The sequence below is a fragment of the Ailuropoda melanoleuca genome, chromosome 10, assembly GCF_002007445.2.
Source record: "Ailuropoda melanoleuca isolate Jingjing chromosome 10, ASM200744v2, whole genome shotgun sequence".
Taxonomy (NCBI): domain Eukaryota; kingdom Metazoa; phylum Chordata; class Mammalia; order Carnivora; family Ursidae; genus Ailuropoda; species Ailuropoda melanoleuca.
The window spans coordinates 41,210,830-41,231,277 of NC_048227.1; the positions used below are offsets into that span (position 1 = coordinate 41,210,830).

The window sequence follows — 20,448 nt, forward strand, 5'->3', positions numbered from 1 at the left end:
TTCTAGATACAAGTCTCTTATCAGATATTTTATGTGCAAATATTTTCTCCCATCCAGTGCTGTCTTTTGACTTTATTAATGATGTTCTTTGAAACACAAAGGACTTGTTTTGATAAAGTATAATTTATCTAGTTTTTCCTTGGTTACTTGTGCTTTTGGTCTTATATCTAAGAAACCACTGCCTCACTTGTGGTCACGAAGATTTAGTATGCTTTCTTCTAACAACTTTATAGTTTTTGCTCTTCGCATTAAGGTCTTGGATCCATTTTGAGTTAAGTTCTGTGTAGGACGCGAGGCAGTGGATACATAGCTTTAACATTTGTTCATTTCTCTCAGAACAGAGGATCGGCCCCAATGGCTCAAGCTCAGAGGTGTGGAAAGGCCCCAGTAAGCACTTGCTGTCTGATTAGGCCAGAAAGCTCAGTGGGACTCTGGTTACACACAGCCTTGTAACCTCCACTGAGGGTGTGAGCTTATCTTAAGAACCAGACCTGCACACTGGAGGACTCTGGTGGTAGGGCGAGGAATGGGGCAAGACCGGGGACTTGTTAGAGGTTATTGCACTAATTCGGGGGAGTTGAAGGCTCATTAGGGTAATGGCAGTGAACATTAAGAGAAGTGGTAAGACAGGAGAGAATACTTAAGGAGGCAGAATGACAGAAGACCGAATAACGTAAAGAATACAACTTGTGGTCAAAACACGGTATGAATAAAGTCACTGGTTTTATTGAGCAGCTCAAACTAGTTCCGAAGGCGACTGTTCAAGAGGCGTTCCAAACAGCTTCTGAGCAATGTACAGCCTCCCACAAGGCTTAAACAGTACCCGTGTTCATGTACACATTAGTCTTTGTTAAGAGTCAGGTTCACTAAATGCATTCACTTTTCATATACTTACTTGCAAATAATGCAACAGTATAAGTTTTTCAGTACTTCAGCCTAGATTTCTACTCAAATAAGTCCAAAAGTATGAGGTTTGCCTGTTTACAGACTCTGGTCTACAAAAATGGGAGGTCTCAAGATACCAGAAAGTTTATTCATAGCCAAAAATAAAAAAAGATTTCTTATTCTCCTGAAATAGGAAATATTATATTTCTATAGTCAAAATGATAAACAATTTTAAAGTTTTTTTTTAAAAAATTCATTGAGAATTTTGATGAAATTCATTTATTTCAGTAGAATAAAACAATAAGCAGCATGAAAACGTAAAGTGCTACATAAAAGCCTCACAATACATAAAATTTGAAAGCTTTCATTGGCTTAAACAGTTACAGGTGAAACAGACATTATATATTTTTTTCGAGCATGCTATTTTAACTACCTTGATATGTAGTCATGTGCTTTGTTGGTCAAAAAAAAAAAACCATGAATTACCTAAATCCGAGAACTGGGGGAAGGAGTCCTAAGCTTTTACCAACCAGATCACACACCTAGTTTTGTCCTTGCACTCTAATTAAAGGGATAAACTGGGGCTTAAAAAATAACAGTTTTCTGAAGTCTCTTTGGGTGATGTTCAAGTAAGAATAGCCCCAAAGATTGATTTTGCTCATCAACTCCAATATGGGGACCTGGCTGACAACTTAAGGATTTTTAGGTAGCATCTGTGAGCCGAAAGGGAAAGAACAAAAATATGCCACTTACAGATACGTGTATCAGGTGCTTAAAAAATGCCAACACAAACAAGAAGGTGGTCTGTCAGTTGATAGGGGAGGGAAGAGAGGCAAATCAGATAGAGAGGGACCAGCACAGTGCAAAATCTTCTTGGCTTAATCAATCTTAAAGTATTGGTACACCCCATGGAAACATGTAACAAGACTACATAGGTCCAGAGGCTGGCTCAGGTTCGAATGAGAGGAAGTGGAGGGAAGATTGTTCCTAGCACACGATTAATCTCAGCATAGGCTGAGAGCAGGGGGACTTTCTTCCTCTCAGGTGATAACATTATCTGGTCTTCCCCATTATCTCCTCTTGCTAGGAGACCACTGAACCAATATGTCTAATATTTTGTGTTCCAAACCAACACTTCAGAATGTGCTTTCTCATGGCAATAAAGTTATAAAATGGTCACCTATAATTTTCCTGACATAGGGGGTCCTCATAAAGTCCTTGAGCTTTTTTTAAGACTTTACCAACTTTGACTGTGGATGTTAATAGAAACAATCTGTAAACACTTTTAAAATGTTAATTTATTAAAGTTTAAGACAATTATGTATTATATAATATTATACAGTACGTTCTTACTTTAGATATGGACATAAAGGAAAGATGGCTATTAGATGAAAATAGAAATTGTGTCTGATAATTAACAGAACCAAAGTCCATAGCAGCAGTAAAAATTAAATTTGCCTTTAATACTATTTTACAAATTGTTTCTATCTTGCCCATAATTTCAGTTAGTTAAAACTACATTAAGGACTTTATGAACACCATCCCCCAAAGTATTCAAGATACATTATGGACTAGCTTTTTGGACTTGTCTAGAACCTGAACGTCATTTACAACACTGAGTTGTTTTAAAAAAAAAAAAAAGTAACACACAAATGCACTTTTAGGACATAAGCTATTTGGAAGCAGGGACTGCCTGTATTTAAGAATTACATCTTCATTAACAAATACTCTCAAGAGTGCCCTCCATGCTGCTACTGAACGTGTGGAAGGCAGTGTCTTCTGTGATTACATGTTCTCACCAGGCATTATGATGATGAAATTATCTGCTAGCATCCACGGAGCTAGCTAGCATAACGTATATATTGACTTTGCACTGAAAATTATTTCTTGGGCTTTGATTAGGTGGACAATTCTAAGTAAAGGTTTTTCTAATTTCTATCACTGTTACTTGGGCCCTGAGCTTTTCTGTTAAAATGGTACATGAAATATTTCAACATTATACATATTCCTGGAATAATTAAATTTATAGTGATTACAAAGCTAGGCATATAATACCTTCAAAAGAGATACAATTCAAAGCAGAGCAAACATTAAAATCTGAAGATTTTTCCATTTGATTTCTGGAAGAAAATCAAGTGATTTCCTGGCTTGGACCCTTCTTTCCTTAAAAAAAGATTTATGGAAGACTGTTTCCTTTCTTTCTTTGTAAATCTTGTGTGCATTTGGGAGAGGAGGGGGTAACAGCATATCAAAGTGGTTACAAAGCATTATTCCCTCCAAATAACATCCAATAACAAAGATGTAATCTCATTTCCTCATAAATATTTGACCGAAATAGTTACTTTCACTGAACAACATTTAGGACACAAAGTAAGTCATAGAATGGGCATCCCAGTATATCTCCTATGAATGACATTCTCAGCAAGCTATTTGAAGAGCTCTACTTTCCCTTTTCAACTCTTATCCCTATATCATTCTACGTAAGTAGAAACAGAGTACTCAATAAACGGCATTGAGTAACTAGTAATACTCGCTGGAACTTAAAACACCTTCTTTAATCCAAAAATTTCAAAGGGTCATACAGAAGAAAAGTATCACAAATTTACATAAAAAGCAGCTGAGGCATGAGAAACAACAGTAAGCTATTTCTCTGTAAAGCAGGTCATATGGTGAGACAAGGGACTTCAACTTCCAGTCCCTTAAACTAAGCAGACACAGTCTGAAAGTCTAGCTATATCTATACTGAATTTATAGGGATCAAAAAAGGAATGAAGGGTAAATACAAAATAATCTTTTTGTAAACAATTCTTAGATTATACCCAATGCAGAATGTTTAATGAAGCAGTTGAGTCACAGCTCTTAAGACACAAAACAATATTATAACTCAAAGTCAAATATGTACTCATTGGCCAGATATATTCGTCGGAATATAAGAGCTGCCAATGCCAAAGTCAAGATGACAATCAGAACAGCGGATCCACCATGATCGGTGTGGTTGTCTCTTGGCTGCTGGCCCTGGATCACATCTGGGGAAGCAGACGACCTTCTTTGACTCTGCTGCTGGGCTCGGCGTTGTCGAGGGCTCATGGAGGTATTCTTAGCTACGGGCTGAGCAGGCTGTTGAAGGGATGTTGCTGAGGGGTTCTGGGCTCCATACTAGGAAATTTAAGGAAATTTTGTTTGAAATTGGCAAAGAAAACTTATACATGTAGCTGTTATCTATTCACGAGTGCACAGAATCTCAGAGCACTAAAATATGACCAAAGGCAAAACTACCAAGAATGATCTGAATGCCGTAACTAATTACCTTCCTGAGTAAGCCGACAACGCAACTTATTCTGAGTCCGCATCAGGCAGAGGAGGACTTATCAGCAACAAGTAAGACGAGGACAGAGTTTAGCCATTTGCCCTATAGATGACTTTTACTCTCCTTCCGGTGTAACTCCAGCAATATCTGTTAAACATCTGGGCACCTCACTTGCAGGAGAGCCAAGGAAAGAAGCAATCCGATTTCTTCCCGGCTTGAAAAATTGCCATACTAAATGGCAAAAAGTTTAACTCTCAACAGTGTGCCTCTCATGAACCAGGTCTCTTCCAACATTATCTTACTACATCAACAAGCTTCCACCAGCAATCATACAGCACAGGGAAGAATTTCAAACTGTACGTTCTTCACAGCAGTACTGTTATAAAAATTAGATGTGGTTTCCAAGCCAGGGTTATTTTTTCTCATAANGTCTTCCAACATTATCTTACTACGCTTCCACCAGCAATCATACAGCACAGGGAAGAATTTCAAACCGTACGTTCTTCACAGCAGTACTGTTATAAAAATTAGATGTGGTTTCCAAGCCAGGGTTATTTTTTCTCATAACTCCTGTCAACTGAATGGAGCACAAGTCGAGAAGAACCCTTTACTGTGTATTTGAAATGTGTTACTTTCTGTACGTAAAGCATACTTGGGCACACTAGTTGGCCCCGCGAAGCGCAAGATATCAATGCTTTCTACCTTGACTGCTTGGTCAAGCATAACCACAATGTGGTACCACGTGACTAAAAATCTTAAATACGGTTTATAGATAAGAAAGCTCTACAAAATATGAATTCCATTTTATTTATATAGACCCCTTAACTCTACCTCTAATAACCTAATGGACTTTAATTCTTTTACTGAAAACACCTCAAACTGGTTATATTAGAGCCAATACCCTTTCAAATAAAAAATAAGAAATGCATGTTTTCTTCAGAATAACTTCAAAAACTGAGTAAATATAAAACATTTAAAATACCTTCCATTAGAGAAAATTTCAATATTTAGAAGGAAAAAAAATCAAATAATGTAATTCAAATAATTTTTTTAAAGACTGTGTTATTTATTTGAGAAAGAGAGAGAGTATGGGGTGGGGGGGGCAGGGAGAAGGAGAAGCAGACTCCCCACTGAGCAGGGAGCCCAACAGCCTCCATCCCAGGACCCTGAGATCATGACCTGAGCCCAAGGCAGCAGCTTAACCAACTGAGCCACCCAGGCGCCCCTTAAATTTTTTAAAAAGATAAGAGGATGGGCTTTGTCCTGTCAACAGCTATAAACATTAGGGAAGAAACTGCTGATCTAAGTTACCTACAGAAGAAATTACATTTTAAATCTGATACTCATTTCAACATTAAAAGGTCTGAATAATCTGAGTTTCTTAAAACTGTCCTTTGGAAGCACTCAAATGTAGTGACCCATAACACAGAGATAAAAAAGGAACTACTGACTTTGAGTTAAAAATAAAAGTCAATGCTGATACTGAATCAGAGCTGCATGAACTTGGGACTTCAAACTCCAGGACTCCCAGCAACAAGGAGCTCACTGAAGGGAGCAAATTCACAAAGCAGCAGCATTTTATGAGCTCTCTCTCGCACTGTCACAGGCACCATATAGGATCTTAACAAACGCTCATTGGGTTGAGCTGAGTTATAGCAGCTGATACAGCAACATTCCATTCGAAATCTCCCATTCTTCTGACAGCTCAGTCAAGAAGCTAGAAGTGTCTGAGGCAGCAAAAGTGCTCAAGGCTTACAAGGAAGGCTTTTAAGGAAAAACATGAAGGTGCTATCAATCCAGAAACCAGCACAAGAGATTGATTCGGCTTAAAGATTTTATTTTATACGTGTTATTTTTCCAGTAGTTTGAGGGGAGAATACAATGCCCATATACTTGACTAAAACAGGAAGCCCTATCATTACGAGGCTGGCTCTCCCACTTTGGAGATGCAGGACCCTAAGCAAATTATTCAACCTAAGACTCAGCTCCTTCATCTGTACTGTGAGGATAATATCCAAGTCTGTAGTTCTAAGGATTAAAAGGAGTAACACTATAAAGTGCTTAGGATATACAACTGCTGATTAAATGCTAGTTAATAGTAATACGTTACTGTTAATATACCCCTTTGGAGACACTAGATTTAGGGTTTTTTTTTAAAAGATTTATTTATTTATTTATTTATTTGAGAGAGCGAGCGTGCATGCAGACGTGGGGTGAGGGGCAGAGGGAGAGAATCTCAGGCAGACTGGCTGAGCGCTGAGCCCTACTTGGGGCTTGATCTCACGACCCTGAGGTCAGGAACTGAGCCAAAGCCAACAGTCCATCACTTAACCTACTGCACCACCCAGGTGCCCCATTGATTTAGATTTTTAAAAAGTCATTACTTAGGAGAGTTTTTCAGACCCCTGTTAGTACGATTAACATATTTTAGGGGCGTGCGGGTGGCTCAGCCAGTTGAGGGGCCGACTCGTGGTTGCAGCTTAGGTCATGATCTCAGGGCCTGAGATCTGCCCACCCATGGGGCTCCGACCTCGGGGAGGCGTCTCCTTCAGATTCTCTGCCTCTCCCTCTGTCCCTTCTCCACCCCCCACGCACACCCACTCCCTCTCTCTAAAATAAATATATAAAATCTTTAAAAAAACATATTTAGAACAACAATCCCTTAAAACACTGACTTTAGATGATACTTTAGTACATGCACTTAATGGAAATACTCAAGAGACATACTGCTTTAATTAGATTCCTGTATTTCAGATGCCTTCTTGATAATATATTACTATTATCGACTAGTGCTGAGATACCATAAAATTCTAGAACTTTTCCTATTTAAAACAATCCCATCAAGAGAAAATGATAACAACCCCAAGGTTACAGACTCAGAAAAACCTAGACTGCTTGGAGTTTAAGGACTAACTGGACAAAATTCTGGCAGTTCACATGAAGCTGGCTTTAACATTTTCAAAATGGTATGTATGATTGGTGGTAGGACTTCTATCTTTTTGCTGTTGACCTAAACGTGTCCAAATACACCTATCACTGAATGAAGACTTAAGTCATACCAGTTTCCGTTTCCTTAGTTAAGATGAAGCAATCATTTTTGGGAAGGTAGAAGTATATGACATGTGTATTTAATTTAATTAATTTTAAAAAACCAACAGTCACAAATAATTCCCTTGTAATACATATAAATTTTCCTATAATAATCTAGAATAACCAGCATCCGTGAAGGAGTTTTGTGTTTGCTTTTTAATACAAAATGGAATGGTTCATTCAGGACCTCAATCCCTAGGAAGGGGGAAAAAATCTGACAGACTGGAAGACCACAAAACTACCATCAGTATTTTCCCCATTTCTACACAGCTAAAAAAATCTGCATCAAAAAGCAACAGATGGCCTGATATTATCTGCTGTATTTAGACTTTGGGCAATCTCTCGCCCCCTCAAGGCTAAAAAAACATAGCTTATCTGGGATTTGATGTATAACATTTGTGAATTTATATTACACTTGCATGTGAAGCAGCCACCCCTAGCCAAAACCAAGTTTCAATTACTTCCATGGTGATCAAATTATATCATCATACTCTGAGATAATCTGTATGTAAATGTAACTAAAAGCTTAACTTGCAACTGTAGCAATTGATTACTTCTCGGTGTTTTAACCAGAATTGGTATCAATTACCTGTATCTATGAAAAAATTCTAAGTTTTATGTACTTTAAAATCAAAGTGCACACCTGAAACTAGTGGAACATTTATATCAACTATACTGTAATAATAAAAATTAAAACAAAAGAAATCAAATCAAACCAAAATGGAAAATACCACTGTGATCACATTATTGGTTGTGCAATATAATTTACTTAAACTTCTTGATTTCTTTGCCTGTATTTCTAATATGTTTTTAAAGTGCCAATCCTAAGATTGATTTATTCAATCAACAAATATGTATTGACCACCAACTATATACAAGGCAGAAGGCCAGGCACTGGGGATACAGTACAACAGAAAGACAGCTCTGATCCTCAAGGAACAGATATGCTAGGAAGATAGACAATAAATAATTAATGATAAAATAAATTACAAGTAGAATAAGTATAACTGCAATATGCAATAGGGGAAACTTAACATAGATTTAGGAGACTGAAGACAGATTTAAATACATCACAAGTATCAGGAGGCTGTCCTTACAGGTGAAAAAAGAGAACCACCCTCCTCTCTGGAACCATGGGATGGTTCTATTTTTTAAAAAACTATAAAATAAAAAAAAAATTAGAATTCTAAAGGTGAAAAATAATCTGACTTTTTTTAATATTTCAAGGTAAAATATATACCGACTAAAATTAATTCATAATATCCCTCTGCGATTCATAAAATTACATGCAGTTCACGTAAAACCGATTAACTCTCAGCATTCACTCTTTCCTTATACCTCCATCTCCAGTCCTCCAAGTACTTCCTCCGGCACACCCTCTCCCCTTCTCTCTCCTACCTACGTCTCTGCCCATCTCACTCTCTCAAAAGGAGAGAACCACCACTCAGGACTATTCAGTTCCACTTTATAGTAAGTTATTCCTGAGGAAAGGGCAAATCTGTATTTGCCAGCTTCTATTTCAATTTTACTGACCCTTTAAAATCCTCTCTAAAACTGAAGAGCGGGAAAAAAATGTAGCTACTCACCCAAACAGTCTGTTGCCAAAAAGACATTTGTTTTCTTATATATAGAAAGGAAATCAATGTTTTTCCTCCATAGTTCTATTTAGCAACTATCCAGTCACATTTTCTTAATCAAACTCTGATGACCTATACCCCCCAATATTTAGACAATAGGTCAGGGCAGAACTAACAAGACACATAGTATTCATTCACTCTTTCATTCAACGATTAGTTATTGGACACTTACTATGTGCAAGGCAGCACTGTCCAACAGAACTTTCTGAGACGATAATGTTCGATATCTTCGCTGTCCAATATGGCAGCCACCAGCCACAGGTGGCTATGGATTACTTGAAATGTGGCCAGTGTGACTGAGGAACTGAACTTTTAGATTTAATTTAATTCTGAATAATTTAAATATAAATTTAGATAGCTCCATGTGGCTAGTGGCTACAGTACTGGGCAGAGCAGGTCTGAGGCAAAACTTTGGCTCTAGTCCTTCATTAACTGAGTGCCTGAATGCAGCTTAACAAACCTGCCAAAGAAACAGTGCCTATTTAGAAAGTGGCTAATGCACATACATTTTGTTTTATTCAGAGTGTAGTGTTATACTGTAACTAACTTTTCAGAGAAATCACAGAATTGTGGAGAGATGACAAGACCTAAAAATTATTTAGTTCAACTCTATTTAACAAGAAAGAAGGCCCAAAAAGTATGAATAATTTGCTTAAGATAATATGACTCATTAGAGGGAGAGGTGGGCTGGAATCCAACTGTCAGGAGAATCAAAATATTCAGATATTTCATCTAGAGACCTCCTCCTCCTCCTATTGCAAATAAGGATAATGATACAGATATACACATATGTAAAAGACAAGAGCCGTACCGAGGTGCTGGCCGTAGCCCCCTGGAATGTTGTAGGTATATCATCCTGTAAATCATTTAGTGAAAAAGAGTGGTTTAAGTCCGGCTCAGCGATAGCCTTTCCAGATGAATTGACTTCTGCCTATAAAAAAGGTACACCCAAGAGCAGTGTTACAACAGGAAATGTACAGAATAAGCCACACCTATTCATCCTCTTTTGGACTTATTTTAATTGCTAATTTAATATCAACTATCAATCAGTTAAACATTGAGCACTCACATGTCTAAGACTGTGCTAGGTGTTTCAGGAAGAAGCACAGACAAAACCTGTTCTCAAGGAACTGTTGCTTGGTGAGAGACAAAACTAACACCCATGGTTCATAATCCACAATTCCAAATTAATATTTTTCAATTTCCAGGTGAAGTGTGACATGTGAGATTACTGATAGTCTTTATTCCACGTTAGTGTAAATATTCCCAGGTTTGCTGAGGGAGTAATAGACTTGATTATGGGGTACTGCCCCAGATCGCACTGCGGGTACTAAAATATGGTGTATGTTTGGTATTTTCTAAAATGCGAAAATCTGATGTACAAAAGCATCTGGACCTATGATTTTCAGGAAAGCAATTTTAAGTACAATAGGAATCCTCAGAAGGAAAAAAATAACCAATACTTATTAAGCACCTCTTCTTCCAGGCAACACAATGAAAAGAAGGAAAAATTTCTCGCAAGAGCTGGATATGAAAGGACAGACAGGACGTAAGACAGGTGAACAGGGAGGAAGTAGCATGCTGCTTAATGCAGGTTGACATTTTTTAATAGAGCTAATTAAATTCCAGAAGTAACTCTATGTTTGAATAAAACAAATCTGGGGAAAAAGGATATAAGGGAGATATGCCAAAATATTAACAGCAGTTATTTTGGGGGGATGGGATTATGTACGATTGTTATTTTCTTCTAAATTAGTATACTTTCTATAATAAGAGCTAAAATTTATTAAGTATCAGGGACAGTTCTAAATACAATACACTTAAGTGAGTATTAACTCACTCAATCATCATAAGAATCCTACAAGATAAATAACATCATTATTCACAGATGAGGAAAAGGTACAGAGCTGCTAGGTAATATGTCTGACATCCTACCACTAACAAGGAGCAAAGCTGGGATCTGAACCCCAGAACTGCACACCAGAGTCCAAGCTCTTAATCACTGCTGGACTGCCTTGTGAATGTATACGATTAGTTTCATAATAAGAAAAAATTATTCGTAAAACCTTATTGCAACAGAACTATATTGCTTTACTTTCTATCCAGAATTTGGCAGTAAACAAGAGGGTCCCATAGTTAGAATTTATTTACAACTTTAGAGTACCTTAAAACTGATTTGTCTAGCTAGTTCCTTGGCTTCTTGGTCAGCTTGGCTTGAATCACTTCCAGATTTTAAAGGCAACAGGACGTCCTTCATGGCACAGCCACATCCCTCACAACAGAAATCCTGTGATCTGGTAGGAAATAATTTTTTTAATGGGTATAAATCAAATACTTGAATGTTAATTCAAGACACTCAAATACCAAATGATTCAATTCAAAATAAAAGAACCCTGGATAATTCCATATCATATTCATCTACATGTAAATTAGACAATTATGGCAATATTATAGTTCTGAGACAAATATACAAGTTAGGTTGGTGTTAAAAAAAAAATTCATGTTGGGGTGCCTGGCTAGCGCAGGTGGAAAAGCATGCAACTTTTGATCTCAGGGTCGTGAGTTCAAGCCCCACGTAAGGTGTGGAGATTACTTAAATAAATAAAACTTAAAAACAAAACAAAACAACAAACTGAAGTCAGTTATATCTCAATTTTTAAAAATGTAAAGTTAAAAAAAAAATCTAGGGCTAGTTTCCACTTTTTTCCAACATACTATCTAAAGAAAACGAAGCTTTAGATCTGTACAACAAAATACATAAAATGTCTAACTACACTGTCCTCAAGATCACACATAACAAAACTATGTTGAGCCTGTGAAAAAAAGTCATTATAAAGTTTGAATTATGTTTTAGCTGAAACATACATAAAACAGTAAAGAAGCCACCAAAAATAGAATTTTCAGATATTTCTAGGAAAAAATTCACAAATCCTATTTATCTAAATAGCAGTATAACTTATGCGAAGTGAAATAAGTCAGTCAGAGAAAGACAAATAGCATATCATTCTACCCATATGTGGAATTTAAGAAACAAAAGAAACAAGTTAGGGGTGGGGGGAGAGAGAGAGGCAAACCACGTAACAGCCTCTGAACTACAGAGAACAAACTGAGGGTTACCAGAGGGGAAGTGTGTGTGGTAGGGGGGCATGCCAGAGGTGGGTACAGTTAAACAGGTTATGGGGATTAAGGAGGGCACTTGTGACAAGCACTGGACATAAGTGATGAATCACTGAATTCTACAACTGAAACTAATATTGCACTGTATGTTAACTAGCTGGAATTTAAATAAAAAGTTGGAAAAACATAAAAATAAAAAAATAAATAGCACTATAACTTGAAAGACAGAGAACTCATATAAAATCCAAAGACTCTGAAATTTATCACTCATTATATTAAGTAGACTAAAGATAAATCTGTTAACTAGACTTCCCAAGATTTATTTTTCTATGTTTTCGTTTTTCCCTTTGTATTCCAGATATAGCCAAAAGTGTCCTGAAGTCCACAAGAATGCTGAGGATTTGTATGAGTGGAAATAAATATGTATAATATATAGAAGTATATATTGTTTCATTGCTGAATTTTTTAAAAAATTGTTTTATTGTACTTTCATCAATAAAATAAAAGCCTTCGGTCTTTAAGAACATGCCATTTAAATTTTATTTTATTTTATTTTTTTTTAAAGATTTTATTTATTTATTTGACAGAGACAGACAGCCAGCGAGAGAGGGAACACAAGCAGGGGAAGTGGGAGAGGAAGAAGCAGGCTCATAGCGGAGGAGCCTGATGTGGGGCTCGATCCCAGAACGCCGGGATAACGCCCTAAGCCGAAGGCAGACGCTTAACAACTACGCCACCCAGGAGCCCCGCTATTTAAATTTATTAAACAACTTCATGTGAACAAAATAAATGTAAAAGTAGTATTAACTTGTACTTGTTGCTGAATATTTTTGTTTCACTGCTGTTCATATCCTTTTGAGAGTCAGCTGTATCCAAATTATTTGCATTAAAAAATGTCCACTTTTAACTGAAAAGTCAGATGAAACTTAAAGGGGAAGGTTAATTTTTAACATATTAGTTTATCCACAAGGACAATATGCTACCATGGATGAATGCAAGACCATGTTTTTTAAAAAGCCTCTATCATAGACTAAGAACCTAGAATATTTACACTGGGAAGTCTAGAACAAATAAAACAAAGTTATTTTTTTCCTTACATAAAATGAACTGGATAAAAGTATCAGGATAGAAAGCCAACAAAGAAAATCAAATAAAAACAAATGCTATATATTCAAAGTACATATTATAGAATTTGTGAATAACAGCTGCAGTAGGGTATGTCCCCAGAACCTGGAAATAAGGTTTAAAACGAAAAGTTGTTGGTGAAATCCAAGAGTCTATCAAATCTTTCAGACACTAAAATCTATTTGATTTAACAAACATCTATAGAGGACATGTTCTGGGCTATGCTAGGGTAAGAAATACCATCATTTAATTAACATGCTATGTCTGAGAGGTGGTAGACAGCAGAGTCCAAAGCAGGAAAATGATCAAGATCAAGAATTACAGAATGTAAGTACTTTCAAATACTCTTCCTCCTCACCTCACTGCAATTTTGGAATCTTTAACATTTGTTGAGGGTTGGGTCTAGTATTCTAGGATTGGAAAGCCTCTCGATAGGATTTCTTATAAGGTCTCTTCCCTATGCACACCGATTTAAAAATAAACTGGGTTAGAAGTTGTTCTTAAAAAAAGAGAGTGAGAATTAGTCTTCACACTACTCAAAGGAGAGGCTACCCTGAATCAGATGACTAATCTGGGTTATAGAGACAGAATGCATCTGAAAAAAACGAGATGGAAATACCACTAGGAAACCATAACTTGATAAAGAAAATCTCCTTTACTTTATTCTGGATCAGTTTTGGAGCATTTGCTTTGAGCCTGACACTGTAGACACAGAGATGGATAAAGCGGACTCTCCCTCCCTACCCTTCAGAAGTTTTTAATCTTATGGAAAGCTACATATAAACAACTGTGTTGGTTTTTGGGGGGTTTGGTTTTGTTTTTGTTTTTTCCGTCTGGAATGCTGCCCAAGTGGAGACAAATGACTAGAACTGTTTTCTCAGAGAGAGTACCTCTCACTGCAGTTGATATTACCAACTACTTTCTAAAACTAGACAGCATGAAATCAATTCTTTAGACTCCGGCCACCCCTGAGCAGTAAACTGCTACAAATGAAATTCTAACATAGCAAAACTAGACTAGATCCTATAACCAAGGTAACTCACAAAGTAAGAGACAGAGCCTATCTCCTAACAGTCACTACCCAGAACAGTATTTAAATCTTAACAAAGAAAGAAATGCAAAACTTACTTTTTGGCAAGTGCTCTTCTTTCCTCTGGTGTATAATCTAGAGAACCTATGGCCCCCTCTCCTTTTGTTGGCATAAACCCAATGATGGCTAGTAATGCCGTTCTTACTGAAATAAAAAGTAAACATCAATCTAAGTTGTTTTGTAAAAGGAACTGGGTTTACTCTGGAAAGGAAAAAGACACACAGGTTTTCACTGAAGAGGTACAGGTAGGGTGATTTTATTAAAATGATGGCAAAAATTGAGACAAGGTAAGAATTTTTACTCTTTATTCAGTAACACCAAATTAATTATCTAAAACACTTCAGTCTAAAGAAGGTGTTATAGTTTATAATTAGGAACTCATTAGAGTTATAGAAGATTTATATTCACTTTAAATTAATACTCACTACTCCATGAAGGCTGCCAAGTTTCAGGATGATGTCCTGAGATGCTCAAACAGATTTTCTTGCCTACTTCAAATCGTCCATTAGCCTTAGGAATAAATAAGGCATTTTAAAAACTACATATATGTTTAATGTTTTATACTTCGTAAGAATAAACATATTTTATAAATAAATACTTTTAAAAGAAAACTTTAAAAGAATATAATCTCCAAGGGGACACAGATTTTTGTCTTCTTACAGCTGCTCCACAAACACTTATAAACGAATAAAAGCCGTCTTTAGAAGCTGCAGCACTTTCTGAAATCTAAATAAATGACATATGATAATGTCCTGATGTCCTCCTCTGAGTACAGTACTGGGCTAGGCTCTGTGAAGGATCTAAAAGAGAAGACATGCAGGGCTAGGAAAAACCTGAAGGCCTGGTGTCACCTAACTGGACATTGGTGCAGGAGGCTCTGGGACAGGAGTGATTTTCCTAAGGATGATGCAATTTCATAAGACAGGAATACAAAAGAGGCAGATCAGAGGTAATGATTTCTGTTTGGGACATGGATCTGTTGTCTTGGGATAAGAGCTGTTGATGACGTACAGCAGACAGGCAGAAATACAGACACACTGACGTCAGAAGAAGATACATGTGTTTGGTATCCGACTTCACAGAGGTGACCAGAGAAACCATTTCATAGAAATAAGAGAAAATAGCTGATGTGTGAACTTACAGAATATCCATACTCAGAGGAAGGGAAAGGAAGAAGAGGCATGAAGTTAGAATATAAGCTCCACGGAGCCAGAGAATTTGACTTGTTCTCTGCCACACCTACAAGGTGCATGACATATGTTTTTTTTTTAAGATTTTGTTTATTCATTTTTAGAGAGATTGGGGGGGCAGAGGGGGAAGGAGAGGGACAGGCAGACTCTGCACTGAGCATGGAGCCTGACACAGGACTCAGTCTCATGACCCTGAGATCACGACCTGAGCTGAAATCAAGAGTCAGACGCTTAACTGACCGAGCCCCATGATGCATGACATATGTTTAATAAATATTTGCTGAAGGAAGATTGGAGAAGACTTTTCAAAATAGAGGAAGTGAACCAGAAAGATCAAATATTGAAAATCAGGAAGGCAGGGCTGATTCTCAGACAGTGTGCTAACCATGACCATACACTGGTTAACTACTAAAATATTTCTGTACTTGTTGGTTAACAGCTGCTGCCCCAACTACCCACCCCCCATCCGTTTCCCCATGCACCAGCCCCATCCCCTGGACCACTTGGCTCTCCCCATGATCTAGCAACTAAAAAGTGACTCCTAACATAGCAGGGTCCTGGAGGGACCCTGCTCCAGTCCTACTGTCAGTATTAACAATTCTCAGCATCACCTAATAATTGTTAAGCACAAAATTTTACATGCTAGGAACTTTATATTGTGATTGTATTTACCATACACAATCCTTGACAGATAAGAAAACTGAATTTCAAAAAGATTACACAACCTGCCTGGTGTAATGGAAAGAGCAGTGGTCAGAATCCAGGTCTATTGGCTCTGAAACTAATGTTCTTTCCACTCACTAAATGTAAGTAAAAGCAGCTTTAGTTTAGTGTGTGTTGATGAACACCTTTTGTTTCACCATTTGCTCCTCCATGTGTGTCAGATATTTAACTTAGATGGTCCAGGATGAGGACTGAGAAGAGGCAGTGCAATTTCTCAAACTGGTCTCTGAGACTGGTGTAGTAAGCATGTGGAAATCAGCCTGCAACAGGCTAAACTAGAGGAAGGATGGCTTGAAATTATCAAAGAGAAAATAGGACAACAGCTTAAAGAGGTAGGAGAGATACAGATACAGAAAGGCTTTTGTGTTTTGTTTTGCTTTTTTCAAGGTTAGAGGATAATTAGACATATTTGCAAATTAAAGGAGAGCTTAATAAGTAAGAGAAGAATTTACTCTGAAGGAACAACATCCCAGGAAAAAAAGAGAAAACTGGATCAATAGTATTCCTTCACATGGAGGTAAAATATGTGAAGACTGCAATTCTAAGATATAAATAGTAATAATGTAACTAACATTTATTGAGAACCCTGTGACAGTTCTTATTTTCAGAGCCGTACGTAAAAATAAGGAAACTGAGGAAAAGAATATAAGAAAAGTGAGAAGTTGAAGATGATGATGTAAGAGATATAATAACATTAACTACCCTTTCCTGAGTACTTACCAAGTGCCAGACACTGTGCCTAGCACTTTGTATCCACTAATTCTTTGAATCCTATCAACCACACTATGGCAACTGTGCATTCATTAGCATCAATAATTCCTAGGAATTATTTTTTGGGGAAAAGTACTGTACTATCAAGTCCTGGTCCCCAAAGACAAAATTATAACAACGTTCTGCTTGCTTGCTTGCTTTCCTTTTTTTTTTTTTTATAACGATTTTATTTATTTGACAGAGAGAGACACAGTGAGAGGGAACACAAGCAGGGGGAGTGGGAGAGGGAGAAGCAGACTTCCTGCCGAGCAGGAAGCCCGATGTGGGGCTCTATCCCAGGACTCTGGGATCATGACCTGGGCTGAAGGCATACGCTTAACAACTGAGCTACCCAAGCACCCTATGTTTCTTAATGAAAATGAGTATGCTAACCATGCTTTGCAGTCACCATGAAGAGTTAAACCACAAGCATTCCAAAAAGCCAAGAATTCTTACCGTTAAAAGAATAATGCTCGGAGGCTTCATGGGATATTCTGGGGGCAGTACTATTCGTCCATGATAAACTCCTCCATCAAAATCAGAATCTGGGGGCCCTCTAACTGTGAAGTGCCATTCAAAAAGGTTATCCTGAACAAAAGCAATAACCAGCAAGGAATCAATAACATTAAAACGTTTGATCATCTTTATTAATGAGTACCACATTATTACTAGAATAGTTTCTAATACACAAAATATCTCAAGTATAAAAGTTATAAATAAAAGCTATTTAATCTAGTTTTCATGTCCCACGAGAGCTAAAATCTTTTTTAAACAAATGCATTTAAAAACAGCTGAGCATTGTTATATATTCATAAATTAGATTACAGATTTAATTAAGTTAAATTAATCCTTGAATACTAATTAGTGATAATTATTATATAATCAAATAATTGCTGTAAATGTGGATTATTTTAACAAACTTTAAAAAATTATCCCTCATAGATGCTTAAGAACTTATTTATTTTTAAGTAGTCAGTAATATTAATAAATATGCTATCAACATCATCTTAGAGTCCCCAAGTACTTTACAGTTTACAGTGTGCAAAATATTTGCACATACTGTATTTTCATTATTATCATGGAAACCAGACTGAGCACATTTCAATACCCTCCTTCTACAGATGAAAAGACTGAAAAGAAATAGAGATGTTTGTGCAAAAAGTCCAGACTAGCTGCAGGAGTCCCTTCAAGGGGCCAGGTCATCCAAACTATAAAGAGTTTGGGGTTCTTTCCATTACCCCTCCCTCCCTCATACTCAAAACCTAAAACCAATCTAGCATCTGAGACCATTTTATGGAGACTGGAAATTTGCTATGTAGGATTCTGAATGGCTAATGAAATAAATACTAAGAAAATACAGGGAGTAAAATACATCAATAAACCACACCAAACATATCTGTAATGACTCAAAGCAATGAAAAAACAATTTTAAGGAATTCATTTAAAATATTGAAGTATTAAACTCCATATATAAAAGATGGAAACTAACCTCTAATGGCTGTGCATGGTAATGATCTGTTGGATCTTTCAATTCTGCTGCTTCTTTCATTAAACGCTTAACAGCTAAAATAAAATTCATAAGATTAAGACATTTAAAATACACTTTTCCAAGAGATTAGCACAGATTTACAAACCTAATGAAAAAGTTCCTGCTTCAATAAAAAGTTGTAGAGGGATAGTTCAACTGAGTATATGGTGAAAGTTTAATTATGAGATAATAGTATTAATTGGAGAGGGGAAGGGCATGGTAGCTAGGCATTAGAAGACATATATATTAAATGAAATATCTGGGGCAGTACTATTTTTATTTAATAAGTACGTACATATGTTTCCTATGTGCTAGCACTCAAACATTAACTCATGGAATCCTCAAAACAATGCTATGAAATAGGTACTATTTTTATTCCCATTTTCCAGACAAAGAAATTGAAACATGGAGAGATTATGTAGCTTGTCCAAGGTCACAAAGCTAGTAAATGACAGCTGGGATTCTAACACAGGCCGTCCAACTCTATCTTGTTAATATGTCTATATTAACAAAAATGTGCCCTCTGGAATTCATGCTCATGAACAGGAGACCCCCCCCAATATCCTCCACCTCTTGGGAATTTCCACCCTCTATCTTGTATTACTATAAATGGGTGTCCCCAGAAGTCATTGAATCTCCATTGTTCTAACAGAATTCCGTTTTGTTTTGTTTTTTTTGGTAGGTTCCATACCCAATGTGGGGCTTGAGCTCATGACCCTGAGATCAAGAGTCTCATGCTCTACTGACAGCCCACCAGGCGCCCCTTGAATTCCTTTTTGAAATGACTCTTCAGCTTAATTAAAACTTCCAATCCACAGACCCCATAATTTTCTATGCCTACCTACACCTATATTCACTTCCCTCTTTATCCACACTTGGCTCTTAGGAGTTTTTTCATAATCCCCTAATAAAATGCAATTCTACCTGACCCAACCCAACCCTCTTCTTATTTGGTATCTATACCCAAACAGCTGAGCATTACTGACAGGGGGGTGGGGGTAGTCACAGAGGCAGGCACACTGACAGAGTTATTATCAACAACCTCCATTGGGACACAATGCCACCTAATGCTCCTGAATTTCTCTGGTAAGCCCACCAGCCCACTCCAACTAGCACCCCAAGACTATTTCACACCTGTTTACTCCTCATCTCATTCCTCTTCCACCTCCTGGAGTTAATGGGCCTTTTACTTCCATGATTGATGACTATTGGCAGCTTATCACAACCAAGAATCCTCTCTGTATCTGTACCCTCTTTCCTTCCCTACTGGCTCTCAAAGATCAATCCTTTGATCCCAGCCCCTCTCACCTCAAGTTTTAGGTGCTAAAAATGTTAGGATACTGGTGTAGAGAGCAAAGCCAGGGGGAAACCAGGTAGCCCAAGGCTCCCCAAAACTCTGCTTGAAAAGCAGCTGATGTAGTTCAATATGTGCTAGAGAGAAGTACGTACCAGGTGGGCACCTAACATTAGAGCAAAGGGGCAGGTACTGACATCTGAAAGAAAGACAGTGGCAATTATGCACCGGTATGAATAGGCAGAGGAAACAATAAAAGTAAAATATATGGACGTGTAGATTGGAATGTCACAGGGAAAGAGGTTAACTGAGAACACTTCCCACACACATACAACCGAACAGTTCAGTATGTATCAGGACTTCTGCATAAAATTTCATATTAATCAAGGGGTCCTAAGTGGGGGGAAAAGGTTAAGTCACCATGCTATTCCACAATTACTAATTCTTTTCCATCTCCTACACTGAACTAGGTCCCTATAGGCGCAGCACAGACTTTGTTCACTTGGTCAAAATATTTGAACATCAACTATCTATTGAGTATATATACTAGATGTTACAGCTACAACCAAAATAAAATATAGTTTTGGTTACCAAGGAGCTTGTAGTCTTGGGGCAGGTGCTGGGGGAGTCAAAGAATTGAACAAAGCCTCGTGTGTGGAACATGGGGGGTAATGTGTCTCAATAAGTACCTGTATGTTTCTTTTTTAAAAAA

The 20,448-nt window shown here is 37.3% G+C and overlaps 1 protein-coding gene across 2 annotated transcripts in view; it reads right to left on the minus strand.

Annotated features, from left to right (window-relative positions):
* Positions 1–704: 704 nt before the first annotated feature.
* Positions 705–20,448, minus strand: part of UBE2J1 (ubiquitin conjugating enzyme E2 J1) — a 29,913-nt gene continuing 10,169 nt past the window's right edge. Inside the window, exons 2-8 of one of the 2 annotated variants that reach the window (XM_002922660.4) lie at positions 18,404–18,477; positions 17,371–17,502; positions 14,677–14,761; positions 14,290–14,395; positions 11,084–11,213; positions 9,731–9,850; positions 705–4,041 (exon numbers count right to left, since the gene is read on the minus strand). In XM_002922660.4, coding sequence (XP_002922706.1) covers positions 3,763–4,041; positions 9,731–9,850; positions 11,084–11,213; positions 14,290–14,395; positions 14,677–14,761; positions 17,371–17,502; positions 18,404–18,477 — 926 coding nt within the window. In that variant the 3' untranslated portion in view covers positions 705–3,762. The remainder of the gene's footprint in view (positions 4,042–9,730; positions 9,851–11,083; positions 11,214–14,289; positions 14,396–14,676; positions 14,762–17,370; positions 17,503–18,403; positions 18,478–20,448) is intronic. The other variant, XM_019803194.2, reaches the window with a different exon arrangement.